The sequence below is a fragment of the Ceratotherium simum genome, chromosome 37 (assembly GCF_057802395.1).
Source record: "Ceratotherium simum simum isolate JZ-2026a chromosome 37, ASM5780239v1, whole genome shotgun sequence".
Classification (NCBI taxonomy): domain Eukaryota; kingdom Metazoa; phylum Chordata; class Mammalia; order Perissodactyla; family Rhinocerotidae; genus Ceratotherium; species Ceratotherium simum.
In genome coordinates this window covers 7,658,514-7,672,403 of record NC_141936.1, presented here as the reverse complement: position 1 = coordinate 7,672,403, position 13,890 = coordinate 7,658,514, and the positions used below count along the sequence as shown (strand labels likewise).

General features: G+C 45.0%; 1 protein-coding gene across 2 annotated transcripts in view; it reads left to right on the top strand.

Moving 5' to 3' along the window:
• TRPM8 (transient receptor potential cation channel subfamily M member 8) overlaps nucleotides 1-13,890 on the top strand; it is a 78,377-nt gene that overhangs the window by 55,364 nt on the left and 9,123 nt on the right. For both annotated transcript variants that reach the window (XM_004427705.2, XM_087424524.1), the window contains one exon: nucleotides 8,995-9,185. In XM_004427705.2, the coding sequence (XP_004427762.1) occupies nucleotides 8,995-9,185 (191 nt within the window). The remainder of the gene's footprint in view (nucleotides 1-8,994; nucleotides 9,186-13,890) is intronic.

Genomic DNA, 13,890 nt, shown 5'->3' with positions numbered 1-13,890 from the left:
AGTTTTATGCTGTTGCTTTATGGTAGGTGGTCATTTTGAGCATATAAATCCTGGCACACATAGACAGACAGACAAATTAGCAACAAAATACAAATTAAAAAAAATTATTTGTTAAACCTTGGGGTGGAAGACAAACCCTTAGTCAAAACCAGAAACCGAGTAGCTATGAAAGATAAGATAAGCACATTTGATTTCATAACACAAGTGTTGAAGATAAAGGATGCCTCAGATGAAGTCTCCTAGTGAAGGAGACTGGGGGAGATGTTGGCATATGGTGAGTGGAGGCTTTTAATCTCTAATCTAGAAAGAGCTCCTGCAAATTGATAAGAGAAAGCTGACCCAGTAGAAAACTGACAGAAGAAATGCAGTTCAGAGAAGGAAAATCCAAATGGCCAGTAATCATACGAAAAATGGCTCAACCTTGTGGATAGAAAAGGTCAGATGGAACCAGCACTGAGATGCTGGTTTAGGACCCTTCAGAAGAGCAAAAATGAAAAGGACCCTGTGTTGGGGATGGTGTTGGGAAGTGGGCATTGCTACTGGGAGCGTGAATTGCCTCTAGCTCTTTGGAAAGTGATATGAAAATTGCTATTAAAAGAAAAAATACGCAAACCGTTGACACAGCTCCCTCACATCTGGGAATCTATCCTAAGGATCTAGGTACAAAGATGTTTATTAGATCATTGTTTGATGCCTATTAATAGGAGAATGACTGAATACAGCATGTCATAGACTACAGAATCTCATGCAGCTCTTAAAAAGAAAAAGTTAGATCTATATTTATTGACTTGGAAGGATGATATTTTGTTAAATATAAAAAATGAATTGCACACTTAGTTTTTGTGGTTTGATCTTGTTTTCTTACAATAAGAAACAAGAAATTTAAAACTATTAAGTCTATATTCTACTAGTTACAATGACCACATATTACTTTTGTAATTTAGAAAAGAAAATAAGAAACAGACAGGTGTCATATGGAGCCCTGAGGTTCCAAGAGACACAAGGATTGTAGATGAGGGTCATTGGCCTCCCTTTGTGGGGACAGGGTGGGGGCACATGCCCTGGGGACGTCACTCATCTAAGGGGCTGAGCAGTAAGTGGCCATCTGGTCTTCCAGTGTTCAGAGAAGTCCTCCTCCAGTCCAGCGTCTACACTGTGGCCACAAGGATGTTTCTAAAATGTCACTGCTCTGCTAAAAATTCTAGAAGCATTTCAGTATTTCCCCATAGCTTTCAGGGTAAATTCCAGGTTCCTCCACTTCCCCTCCAGGCAGTCCGTGACCTGGTCTTTGAACATATCTTCAAACTTGACCCCTGCTGTCTGTCCCTGGCAGGCACTTAAGTGTTTGTCTCTACACAGGGTGATCTGTCATGCCTGATGCTTTTGCAAATGCTGGTCCTTCTGCTGGCTTACCTGTTCCATCTCGATGGTCTCCTGCCCCATTTCTGTTTGCCGTTTGATGAGCCAAGCATCGTTCTACCCAAGTGGTCCCTGATGCCCTGTCCACTTTGCATAGAGGCTCCTTAGGACCCTTGCACAGGGACAACTTTCTCTCCTGCTGGACAGTAAGCTCTGGAGGATGGAGACTGTGCCTGTCTCAGCACCCGGCACTTTGTGGGTTTGTTGGATGAATGAAGAGAACAGGGCTCTCTCCCATGTTTAGTTCATTATTCAGCCATCAGTTACGAGCTTAACTTCCAGGTCTGTTATTTACGGAGAAGCGTCAATGGTGAATAACAGACCAGCAAGGGATTCATGTCATAGATGCCTAAAATCTGTCCTGTGCCACGTGCCTAGGCCACGAAGATCATGTGGTCATTGGTCCCTTGCGGCCTTAAAGAGGGACTGTGCAACCTCCCCATCACCACTCCTAACTGCTGACCAGGGAAGGGCTCAGGAGTCAGGAAGCCTGTGTCACTCACAGGAAGCTAGACAATGTCCTGCTGCCAGAGGTCCCCAAGTCTGAGCTTGCAGAGAGAGGTGGCAGGTGAAGGGTGATTATGTGTCCACTCCAGGGCAGGGACAGGAGGACCAATTTCCAAACTTGAAGCAAGAGTCGGGAGGAAATGGGATGGTTTGGGGTCCTATTTTACAGTGACATATCCTATCAACCTTCACCTCGAACACTGGATAATCCCTGTGGAAACCGACCGTGAACATAATTACTACAGAAATTAAACCAAAGGGCCGACAGCTCCCAATGCCATAACCTTTGCGCTACCCTAGTTCAGTCAGTCTCAGCGAGGCGCGGAGTAGAATATTACTCAGAGCTTTCCTGAGTCTGTGTGCTCTGAGCTGTTCACAAAAGGACCTGTTCTCGAGGCCCATGTCGTGTTTGTAACCTCTTGTCTGCTTTACAATCCTGAAGCGACAGAATTTGGAGCCGGGAGGGACTGGAGCTCAGCCTGTAATGTTCAGGTTGAGGAGATGAAAGTCGGGCAACGCAGCGTCTGTGGCCCTGGCCACACCACTGCCGGGCTTGCCTGTGTCCACTCGAGGCTGGGACGCAGGTCTCCCCACCATGAGTCCAGAGCCCTTGCACCGCACCCCACTGTCGCCCCCTACAGTGCTTAAGTGTGACAACCTGGGAACATCCCTTGCCTTGGGGGACCTCCTGGATCAGTCCCTGGGTTAAACCAGAGGCCTTTTCTTTGTTGACACCTGTCTGGGGCGTTGAGGGCAGCTAGCATGGCCCCCTTGCCATCCTTGGGCTAAATCCTCAGACACTCTTTCTAATGGTTGTCACAGTTGTTCTGGGCCTGCTCTGTGAGCCCACGGCCCCAGGCTGTGACCCCTGTCTGACACCACATCAAAATATTCATGTGAAAACTTAACCATACTCAACGGCCTCCTCATGGTGTAACGTAAACGCACACTTGGGAATTTTAAAGCAGTATTGGAGTGCTCTCTAGATGATGTTCACAGGGAAAGGAAATGCATGCAAACATCTGCGATTATTCTACATTCGTATGATTGCTCACAGGCCCTGTGTGGCTTATCAGGGGCACGGAGTGAACTTAAAACCAGTAGATGACTCTGGGTCATCTTCACACGGGGCTGTAACGCTTCCAGGCGCCGTGTCCTGAAGATAAAGCCACCCTGTGCATTCTTCTGAAGAGGACTCAGCAAACATGCCCAGATCTAGGATAATTTCTAAGAATAAAATATTTTTAGGACTAATATATGTTCATTATGAATACGCAGAAAAGTAGAAAAATGATAATAATCCCCTGGTACCAACTAAAGTTTTGGGTGCTACTTGAGCAGTATGAGGAAGGCTGTTGAAATGGGGTGAAAAGAAGAAAAAAAAAGAGCAGATAATTGCAATAATAATAGCTAATATTTATTGATATTTTTCAGTGCTGAGCACATCCACGTGCTTTAGATGTGCTACCTTATTCAATTATTAATCATTTTGGGGTAGGCGTGGCTTTATTATCGTTTTACAAATGAGGAGTTGGAGGCAGTAACCTCTAACTTAACCTGCTGTTAAGGAAGTTAATGGGCACATAAATATATTAATATAATATAACAATGTAATGCAATATAATATAACATGGTATAATATAATACAATATAATATAATGTAAGCAGCTTAAAAGGCTATTTACAAAGGGCTGTGGTTCCCCGGGGGGGTATGAATTGTGACAGATGTTGGGGGTGGGGAGCCCAGAGCCTGGCCAGAGAGGGAGGAGCAGAGGAGATGAAACCAGTCGGGAGAGTCAGCAGCCTCAGAGGGTGGGAGAGTAGGCAGGGGTTAGGTTATGGAGGGTCTTTTACCCATGTTGAAGAGTTTGGACATTTTCCTATAGGTGAAGGGAGATTCATGGGTCTTTACACAGGCGTATGGCACAGTCTCAGTGTGCTATTCTGATAGCGATATTGAGAGATCAGTTCAGAAATCAGTGCAGTGAAATCGCTGGTTGTCTCTTGTGTTGGCTTCTGTTGGTTTTGAACCTGCTTTTCTGATGCTGCGGAAGGAGAGGGGCACAGGGATGTGCAGCACATTGTAACATGTTGCTGGGGCACTGTGAGGGTGGAAAAAGTCAAGGTGACCCGGGGTCATGGGGTGGCACTGGTTAGATATTGCTGGTGTGCTGGGGAAGGAATAACAAACAGAAAATGTGTGAAATCTGCGAAAAGCTTGAAGGAGGTGTTTGATTGAAATCTAGCTGGCAAGTTTCTTGTATTTCCATTTATTCTGAAATTCTGCCATTGTTTTAGCATCCACCTTTTCTTCGTGAATTTTTTGCAGGTTTTTCATTCTGTTCTGTGGATCAGTCTTTCTATTTTAGTTTTTATTCCCAAATGGCTTTAATTACTGATTTTTTAAAAATCATTTTAACATCTGTTGTACAAGTCCCCTTCATTACTCTTATTCAAAACTTTCCTGGCTTTTCTTGTAAATTTAATCATATGGAGGATCCCAGGGCTTATCTTCTGAAATCCTTTTTTCTTTCCCTTTCCAAAAAAAAAAAATATCTTGTGAATTTTATTGTGATGATGTTAACTTTGTAGAATCATTCAGGGAAAGCTGGCATCTTTAAAAAATGGTATCTTATATCTTACCATCCACAAAAGATGATGTGATTCTTTATTTTTTCAAATATATATATAGTTTCTCAGTGAAGTTTTATGGTTTTATTTATATAGACCTGGCAGATTTTTTGTTACATTTTTTCTAGCCATTTGTTGTTATGAGCGAGATATTTTTTCTATTACGTTTTTTTAATAACCACTTTTTGATATGTAGGAAGGCTATTAAAGTTTTGCTTATTTATTTTGGAGCAAGTCTCCTTGCTGAATTCTTTCTTCTCTGTTTTTCTTTTTGTCATGTCATGGAAGGGTCCTCCTATTTCTTATTTATTAAGCTCCTTTCTTTTTCTTCTTCTTTTTTTTTTTCCTAATCAGAAATGGATGTTGAATGTGGCCAGAAGACTTTCTAGCAGCTATTGAAATGATACTTTTTCCTTTTGATCTATGATGTATTTTAAAAACGATGAATTATATAAATGATCTTAATTTTTAGTCATTCTTCTATTCTTTGGTTATGGCATCTTACTCTTTTAACACACTGCTGGATTTCATTTATGTATGAGGCTATCTGAATCCCAAACATTTATTAGCTCTTGGTAACATTTTCAAGTTCAGTGAATTCCTGAAAGTTTGTCTCTCTGGGGGACTCTTGCTTCCTCCTCCTCACCTGCTCCCCTGCTTAGGTGTTCTTAAGAGACAGAGCTCAGTTATCACTACAAATCTCCCACCGCTGGGTAGCTCAGGGCACGAGATATCATTGGAGATGTAGCATCAAAGGGAACAGAGCAGAATTCCTCTTGGGGAAGACCCTGGATGGTCAGTGGTCGGCAGGGAGACTCTGAGAACCACCTGAGTTGTGGTGGAGGAGAGCCTGGATGGGAGAGACAGTCTCTAGGCTGCTCTGGACGTCGGAGTTTGCTGAGTGTGGTATGCACATGTTGGCACCAGCGCTCAGCCTCTCCCCTATAGAAATGGAAACCAGTGTCTAAAGAACGTGAAAATTACTTTAGCAAAGCAGTTTGAAGCTGTGCTCAGTTATCACCCTTCCCTGGGGAACCCTCATGTGTCTTTGTCTGAGTCTGGAACTGACTTGAGAGAAAAAGAACAATCTGGAAGCTGCTGCCGTATGGGAAGGTGGACCTCAGTAAATAAACCTCAGCATGGTCAGCCCCGGAAATGCATTATTTGTGCGAAGTGGCTTTGGGTGTTAATGCCCAGTAATCGGCTATCTCACCCACACCCCCTGGGATGTAGATAAGAGTTTTTACTGTGTGCCCAGGAAAGGAGCACTGCTTGCTGGATCTACCTGTGCCCTGCTGTGCAGAGGAAGTGGAGATTCCAACAGGAGGCTCCTTGCAGCCAACTAGGTTGTTCTGAGGAACAAATGAAACAGTGATACCAGGCAGAGTTCTTCAAAATAAAGCATGACACAAATGCAAAGCCTTATGGGCACTGGCCTAAATACATTCTAGACCAGGGATCAGCAACTTTTTCTGTAAGGGCCAGCCAGGGTCTTCACTTGGGCCAGAGGCACCCATTCCCACCTCTCTGCTTTTAAAAACCATCTTAGCTTGTGGGCCCTACAAAACAGATGAGGGGTTGGATTTGGCCCCTAGGTTGCAATTTGCCAATCCTTTTCCTAGATGACCCAGAAGATATGAGATGTTCTTACTGTCTCTGAGTGACCAGTTAAGCCAAGATGTGAATCTCTTCCTACTTGGACCCTTCTCAGCTCCAGTTCCACTCTGAGCTGCCGAGGAAGGGAGGGAGGCCCACCTGCCGGAAAGAATGCCTTCCTCTGCTCTCAGCATCATAAATATTCCTGCTTTCACTAGGCGTTATTAATTCCTTTTGGATAACACCTCAGAGTACGACATTTGCTACATTAAAACGGATGCTGTTGCTTCTTTGTGTTGGCGTGTTGAGTTTTATGCGTGGAAGGAGCAGTCAGTAGAATCCATTTTTGACTAGATACATAAGATTTTAAGATACTCCTAGGGACAATACGTTGAATGGTGATCCTTGTTCTGGCACAAAGTAGTAAACTGATTTCTGGCAAGTTCTTAGCCTGGACTCCGTCAACCTGGGTGTGTCCACTGCCTTCTCTTACTGCAGCAGCAGAAGTCTGCAGTGCCCTTGGCAGACGTAGAACCAGCAGGGACTAGCCAGGATGGACAATGATGCTTGGTATTAGTCTCAAAGCAACCTGACCTACATTTGGAAGAAATGCCAGGATAACTGCTGGCTTCAGTTTGCTGCACTTTCATACATCACAGTCCTGTCTATTTTTCACCTAACAAATCTACCACGTGGGGTTGACGTGAGAATCAGTCAAGTGACCATTTTACATGCTTAGCATAGGAGCTTACCTATAACAGATGTTCAATATGGGGGCCAGCCCCGTGGCCTAGTGGTTAAGTTCAGCGCTCTCCACTTCAGCAGCCTGGGTTCGGGTCCTGCGCATGGACCTACACCACTTGTTGGTGGCCATGCTGTGGTGGCGACCCACATACAAAATAGAGGAAGATTGGTACAGATGTTAGCTCAGGGAGAATCTTCCTCAGCAAAAAAAAAAAAAAAAAAAAAAAATTAGATGTTCAATAAACATTAATTCTCTTCCCTTTAAAGACCACATGGTATGGCAGGGGCACTTGCTGCAAAAGCCTGCCCTGCACAAATCCAGGACCTGGTGTAGACCTCAGAGGTGTGCAGTTTATCAGTAAACTCCAACACAAGCGGAGCCAAGCTCATAACCAAAGCCATAACCATTATCTGTGTAGGTTTTCCATGTGTGCATGATCTTCTCATAGCTAAGGATGTTGAAGTCTTGGATTGTCATGTGCCAAGGGGCAAGAATGAGGTCTTGCAACAACATATCCAGTTTCTCTGCCTGGTCACCTCATTTACTTTGGGTCTGAAGTTTTTACCCAGAATTTGGAGAATGGAATGCCTCGCCACTCAGGATTGGCTTATAGGAGATTTCAAAGGGTTCATGCTGCTTCTTTGGCTCTCGAAGGGGTGATTTGATATTAGCGATAAAAGGGTCTTGGATGGTTGAACTTTGCAAATGGTAAAATACTTCACAGTTATCTTTTACTAAGTAGTTCAACCAAATCCTTTTGAAATAGAGCATAGCTCAAAAGATTTCACGCTCCATTCTGTGAAGTAGTATCGTGTAGTGGTGAAGCAAATAGATGTTGGGCTGGATTGCAGAGTCCAAATCCTGGCTTCATCACTTCCTAGTTGGCAACTCAGACAATGTACGTACCCTTGCTGTGCCTCAGTTTCCTGATCTGTTAATCATAGATGAAAATAGGACTTACATCCTACAGAGAGTTGTTTGCAGATTAAATCATTTATCTAAGTAGGCTGCTTAGAACAGTGTCTGGTACATAATAAGTGTTAGCTATTTTATAGTCTTGGTTTAACTTGTAACTGAGAAATCAATGATCTAATCAGACATTTTCCCAATAAACAGACATTTTTCTAATGATGTAAGTACTTCATGCTCATTGTGCAGTGCTCGGAAAGCAAACAGAAAGAGAACCAAGAGCACCCATGATGTGATACTAGAGACGACCACCATTCACGAGGGGTCTACTGCTCCCTGTGAAGTGTGATTTACATAGTGAGATTATGTTGTAAGTGCAACTGTGAGCCTAATTATTTTCACTTAGCATGTATGATAAGCATTTTCCTAAAGTATAAACATTAGTCATCAACATAATTTTTAATGACTGCATAATGGCACACATATTTTGTATGTGGGTCGCCACCACAGCATGGCCGCATAATGTAATGCTATTGTTTCAGCATAACGTGTGACACATTGTCTTAGTGTTGGACATTTTGGTTGTTCCACTCTGTTGGGGTGGCAGGCGGGGACAACTGTTACTTACAGTGCTGTGGCAAACGGCCATGTGTGTATATCCATTCATATATTTTCTTTTCTTAATATCTCCTTAGTCTTAGGTTAAATTTCCAGATGTAAAGTCACTGGGTCAAAGGGATGAACATTTGTAAGGCCCTTGATAAATATTAACAGACCGCTTTCCCGGATTGTTTACAATTAAACTCCCATAAACAATGTATGAGGGGGAAATGATTCCTAAGACAGTCGTCACCTGGGGCCTCTATGCGTCAACACAATAACAGACAAATGAAAAAAGGGACTCCTTGAAAGGTCTTGAAATAAAAGTCATTTTAAAGTTCATTGGACAGTTTTTTGGTAATTAAAAAAAAACAACAAAAAACATAAGCCAGACACGGTCTTGGCCCAGCATGAATTGAAGAGTGCCTGGTGCTGAGTTGTCCTGGGCCTGACACCAGTATGGATTCTTCTTTTCCATCTGGACTTAAGCTATTACAGTGATTGCTGAGGAGCAATATTACCGTATTTGGCAATGAAGTGACTAGGCGTGTGGAGGCTAAGGCTTGACCTTCTCCCCCCTCCCCCAGCTACACGGTGGGCACCGTCCAGGAGAACAACGACCAGGTCTGGAAGTTCCAGAGGTACTTCCTGGTGCACGAGTACTGCAGCCGCCTCAACATCCCCTTCCCCTTCGTCGTCTTCGCTTACTTCTACAGGGTGCTGAAGAAGTGCTTCAAGTGCTGCTGCAAAGAGAAACACGTGGAATCTTCCGCCTGCTGTGAGTGCCTTATCCGTTTGTGCTGGGGGTCAACGCAGTGCTTAATTTCAGGGAAGCATGCCCGGTCCCTATCTCAACGGGAAGGAATTATTCAGTTATTTCACCACTCACATCTGTATATCTGTAAAGATCAGGCATCAGGCCAGCCAATGGATTACTCAAGAGGGAGAGCAGACTAAGAAAGTGTTGTAGATCTGCCAGGATAGCCTTATTTTGGGGGACTAACTTCTGGATGGACATAATAATAATGCAAATAGTACATTGAACAAACGTAATTCAGGAGAAAGTGTCAAAACATGACTTTGTTTTTGCTCTCCATTGCTTCTGTGAATTTATTCTCTGGGAAATGTTGAGCCTTGACTCCAGCACGGCTCATGACTTTTCTGGTTGCCCTTCGGAAAATAGAAAATCTTTACTTGGTAAAACATTTTCAATTTAGAAATTAGAACATACGGTCCAGTATATTAACCAGCCCGTTAATGACCATTCAGAGGGGAGACCCCCACCTTATACTGCACCCCCTCTCAGCTGGTAGACTTGTCAGGAAGGGTGGGCCATGGGCTTTCCTTCTCTTTCTTACTCCCTCTTTCCCACTTACCAGCTGCGTTAGAGACCCTCTGTGGGTTGGAGCACAGTGAGGAAGGAGGGGAATGAGCAGGAAGTCCTTTCTAGAAACAGTGGTGTTGTTCGAGGCTGGCTCCATGCTCTCTGGCCCGACACGTGTTTAAAACTGAGCCTTTACTGTGTGGGTGTTTGGTTGGTGGTCAGCAGTTCCCTGGTGGGCCCCTCCACCCATGACTCCCAGGACTTGGCAATGCTTTCCCTGGTGGCTGCTCCTTGGGAGCCTCTGGTTTCCAGACTGTTCCTGATGAGGACCACTTCCTTCTAGAAGGCAGGAGTCAACGTGCCTGCAGGTCAGTTTGTTCTCTCTCTCATGTGGTCATCTGCCTTCTTAGCCCTGACAACTCTGGGCAGGCGGGTCCCCACCCGGCCCTCTCCTTGCCTGCTCTGGGAGCCAGAACCTCTCACGGTTGGATTCTCAGTCATACCCGGGTCCACCGTCTCCTTTGACTGTGGGGAGTGCACATCCAGCTCTCTTCTCTGCGTCAGGCTCGGTTTTCTTAACACCTGATCCCAGAGCCACTAACCCAGACAAGTTTTCCTAGCCCATAGACATGTTTCAACCAAACTCAGCACAAAAGGAGGGACAGGCCTATTTTTATTCATCTGGATGTTTGGACACAAATGAAAAGATAGAAAGGCACCACCAGCCAGTTCACCTTGCCCTCTAACCTCAGACTTAAGCCAGGGGATCCATCTCTGAAGTGGGATGGGGGAGCAGCTGCAGGGCCGACTTCATGAGGCACAGCGCCGGGGCCCGTGTGCTCCAGGGTCCATGAAAATCTTTTAATTTCTTTTAAAAATCAGAAGAAATGTCTTTATACCAACCCAGTCATAAAATGTTTTTAATATATTTTTTATTTGGGAGGGGCCCTCCATGGCGAAAGTGCCGAGGGCCCAGGGTGGCCAACTTGCCCTGGTTTGCCCAGGACGTCCCCTTCTTATTCTGAAGGTCCTGCTTCTGGACATCCAGTTAGGGTGACCAACTTGTCTCAGTTGGCCAGGGACTGTCTCAATTGTAAAATTGCATGTCACGCATCCCAGGAACCCCGTCAGTTCAGGGGCTGCAGGTCACCCTCCTGGCCCACAAAAGACAGAAAATGGCCCCGTGTGTTGACAAGGGATGTAGAGTTAGTGGCTCAGGCTGGGCCCAGCCTGGGTAGCTGCAGGATTTCCATTCTCAGTCTCCTTATGGAAAAAGCAAAGATGGGTCACATTAGGTCCCTGAGCAGATCTGTTATATATTGTTGTGTAACAAACGACCCCAAACCTGGTTGCCTGAAACAACCATTTATGTGCTCATGATTCTGTGGATCAGTCCTTGGTCAGGGATCCGCTGGGATGGCTGGTCTCTGCTCCTCGTGGCGTCCGGCAGTTGGCAGGTGGGCCATGGGCTGAATGGTCCCGATGTCCACATGCCCTCACATGTGTGGGGTCGACTGGGCTGTCGCGGGGAGCCTCAGTGTCCCCCAGCTCAGGCTTCCACACAGGGTGGCTGGGTTCCCACGACAGGCAAATGCTGCACAGCCTCTGAGGCCTGGGCTCAGAAAATCAGATGACATCACTTCTGCCAGGTTCTGTTGGTCAGAGCGAGTCACAGGCCCACCCAAATCAAGGGAGGGGAGAAGGAGGCCCCACTTCTCAATGGGAGAGCAGCCAGGACACAGGTGTGGGAAGAATCTGTGGCCCTATTTTGCCATCTACCACACCAGGTTTCCCCAGAACAGGCTGCGGGTGCTGATCCCCTGGGAGCACCTCCCCCAGCCCAGCGCTGGCCTGTCAGAAGAAGGCAAACTGCTCACAGCCCTCCCCACCCCTGCATTCACAGCTGAAATGAGCAGTGAGGACGGGAGCTTATCTCTCATGAACTCACCCGCCGTATTCAATTTAGATTCGACATGCTAGAAATGAAAACATTTCTCTAGCTGGATAGTTCTGAGCAGTCCAAAATCATCCTTGTTGCCTTAATTTAAAATAAAATTTTCTACACTATAACAGCTAAGACTGCATTTACCATCGGGAAACGCTCAGTACGTTGGCTGACGTGCTGTACATTTATGATCCTATTTGCTGTAACTTTCTTGATCCTCACCAAGCTTAGGCAGATGAACACAGATCTTTAGGAAATAGCTTCTTCATCTTTCTCAGTACTTAGCTGATTTTCCTTTTCCATTCTTCTAAAACTGATATATTTTCATGAGTCATTTGAATACTGTCTAGGTTTTCTTGTCTTGAAAAGACCTTTTCTGTGATTGATGTGGTTGTTATAGAAATGCACAAAGTTGGTTCCAGAAAATAAACTTTAGCGATTTGGGATAGAAATGGGAAGAATTCTTCAACAAGTCTTATCACTTATATTCTAGACAGCCACCAAGAACCAGTGAAAAAATTCTCATAAAATGTCTAAATAGCAGGATAAAAGTTAGAAAGGAAAATCACTGAATTCTTATAAGTTCCAGAAGCAAGAGCCCACCCACCTCACTTCTTGCCATGATCCTCTTTGGAAGAGTTTTGTAGAACCCACCTCACATTTACTGCAGATCTGGGCTTAAATATAGCGGGAGAGCCAGAGTGGGTGGACATTGTACATAGGCAAGAAAAGTGAAGCATGAAAGGGCTAGACCTTACATTAACACATAGGAAAGAAATGCTATAAAAGCAGACGTATCGCAGGAGGTGGTCATTCCTTCACAAATATTAACTCTCCATTCTGGGGCTGCAGCTACGAGGCTGGGCTCATGGGCCACAGCCTGGTGGGGAGCCAGACCTGGGATGAGGCAGTTAGTGTCAGGTGGAGCCTGCCGTGCGAGGAAGGAAGGGCGCCTGGGAGCATTAATTCAACAAATACATGTCAAGCACCCACCATGGGGCAGCCAGGCACTGTGGATACCATGCTAAATAAGATAGAAGCTATACTTAACCTCGAACAGAGCTCATAATATAGAGGAAAAGAAGAAAAATGAAAAAGCCTTCATTAAGAAGTGTGGGAAGGGCTAATTTAGAGAATGTGCAGGGCGCCATGATAGTCACATGTGCAGTGGACACTTAAACCGTATACTAGAGTGAGTCAGGGAAGACTTCCTGGAGGAAGGGGATCTTTAAGCTGAGCCCCAGAAGATGAGTTGGAATTAGCCAGGCAAAGGGGCAGGGGCTGGGAGGGGACCACAGAGTGATGAGTGGTCAGAGACAGGAGGAAGTTATAGAGGTCAGATGAGAGGAGAGAGGGGTCAAGGGGGTGGAGGGCTGCAGAGGGACTAATGAAAGACCCTGGGCCATGTCCCACAGCCAGGTTCTAGCTCCACACAGTCCCCCTGTCTCCTGCCCCCAGCCCCAGATGGTGACAATGTACCATCCTGAATCTCAGGAGAAGGACAAAATGTAGACCAAAGACATGATAGTGCAAGAAATGGTGACATACATCACGAAGCATACATTACTATACCCCTTTGCCAATGAACTTGTTTCCCTCAAGGCGGGACTGAACAAAGAAACTCCCAGGGCCCATTTTGGAGATCCTCAGATCACCATGTAAAATGATGCCTTTCAAATCCTGACGCTCATTCTCGTGACTTGGGGAAGAGCAGTCAGTTTAGGGTTTGGGGGTGGGGCAGGGTCTTGACATGTGTCCCCCCACTGGAGCACTACTGGTAAAAAGTCTCTGTTAAATGGAAAAAATGGGTGTTGAGGGCAATTTGAGAAAAGGATAATCTAAGGAAGAATCTAGTACAAATAATTAAAGGAATATGTTCTTGTTTCCATATTGATTTTTGCCGGGATGAGTTAGAGATTTTTTCCTTTGTTTGTGCCTTGTTCCTACTATTCACAGGTGGTGTGTCTCCCAGTGGCTACTGGGTGTGTGCTTATGTGTTGCTTTTGGGTCTTTTCTTTATTGAACCTGATAGAATGGTTACTGACTGTCATCATTGGATTCACGTTCCATATTGGGCCAATCATTCCTGTCCCTTTAGTGTATCCCAAATATTTTGATGGTTCAGAAAGTAAAAATGCGAATTTTACTAACATAGACATGATAATCACTGGTAATTAAGAAAAATTTAACTTGCCAAGAACCATCAATTTTTGT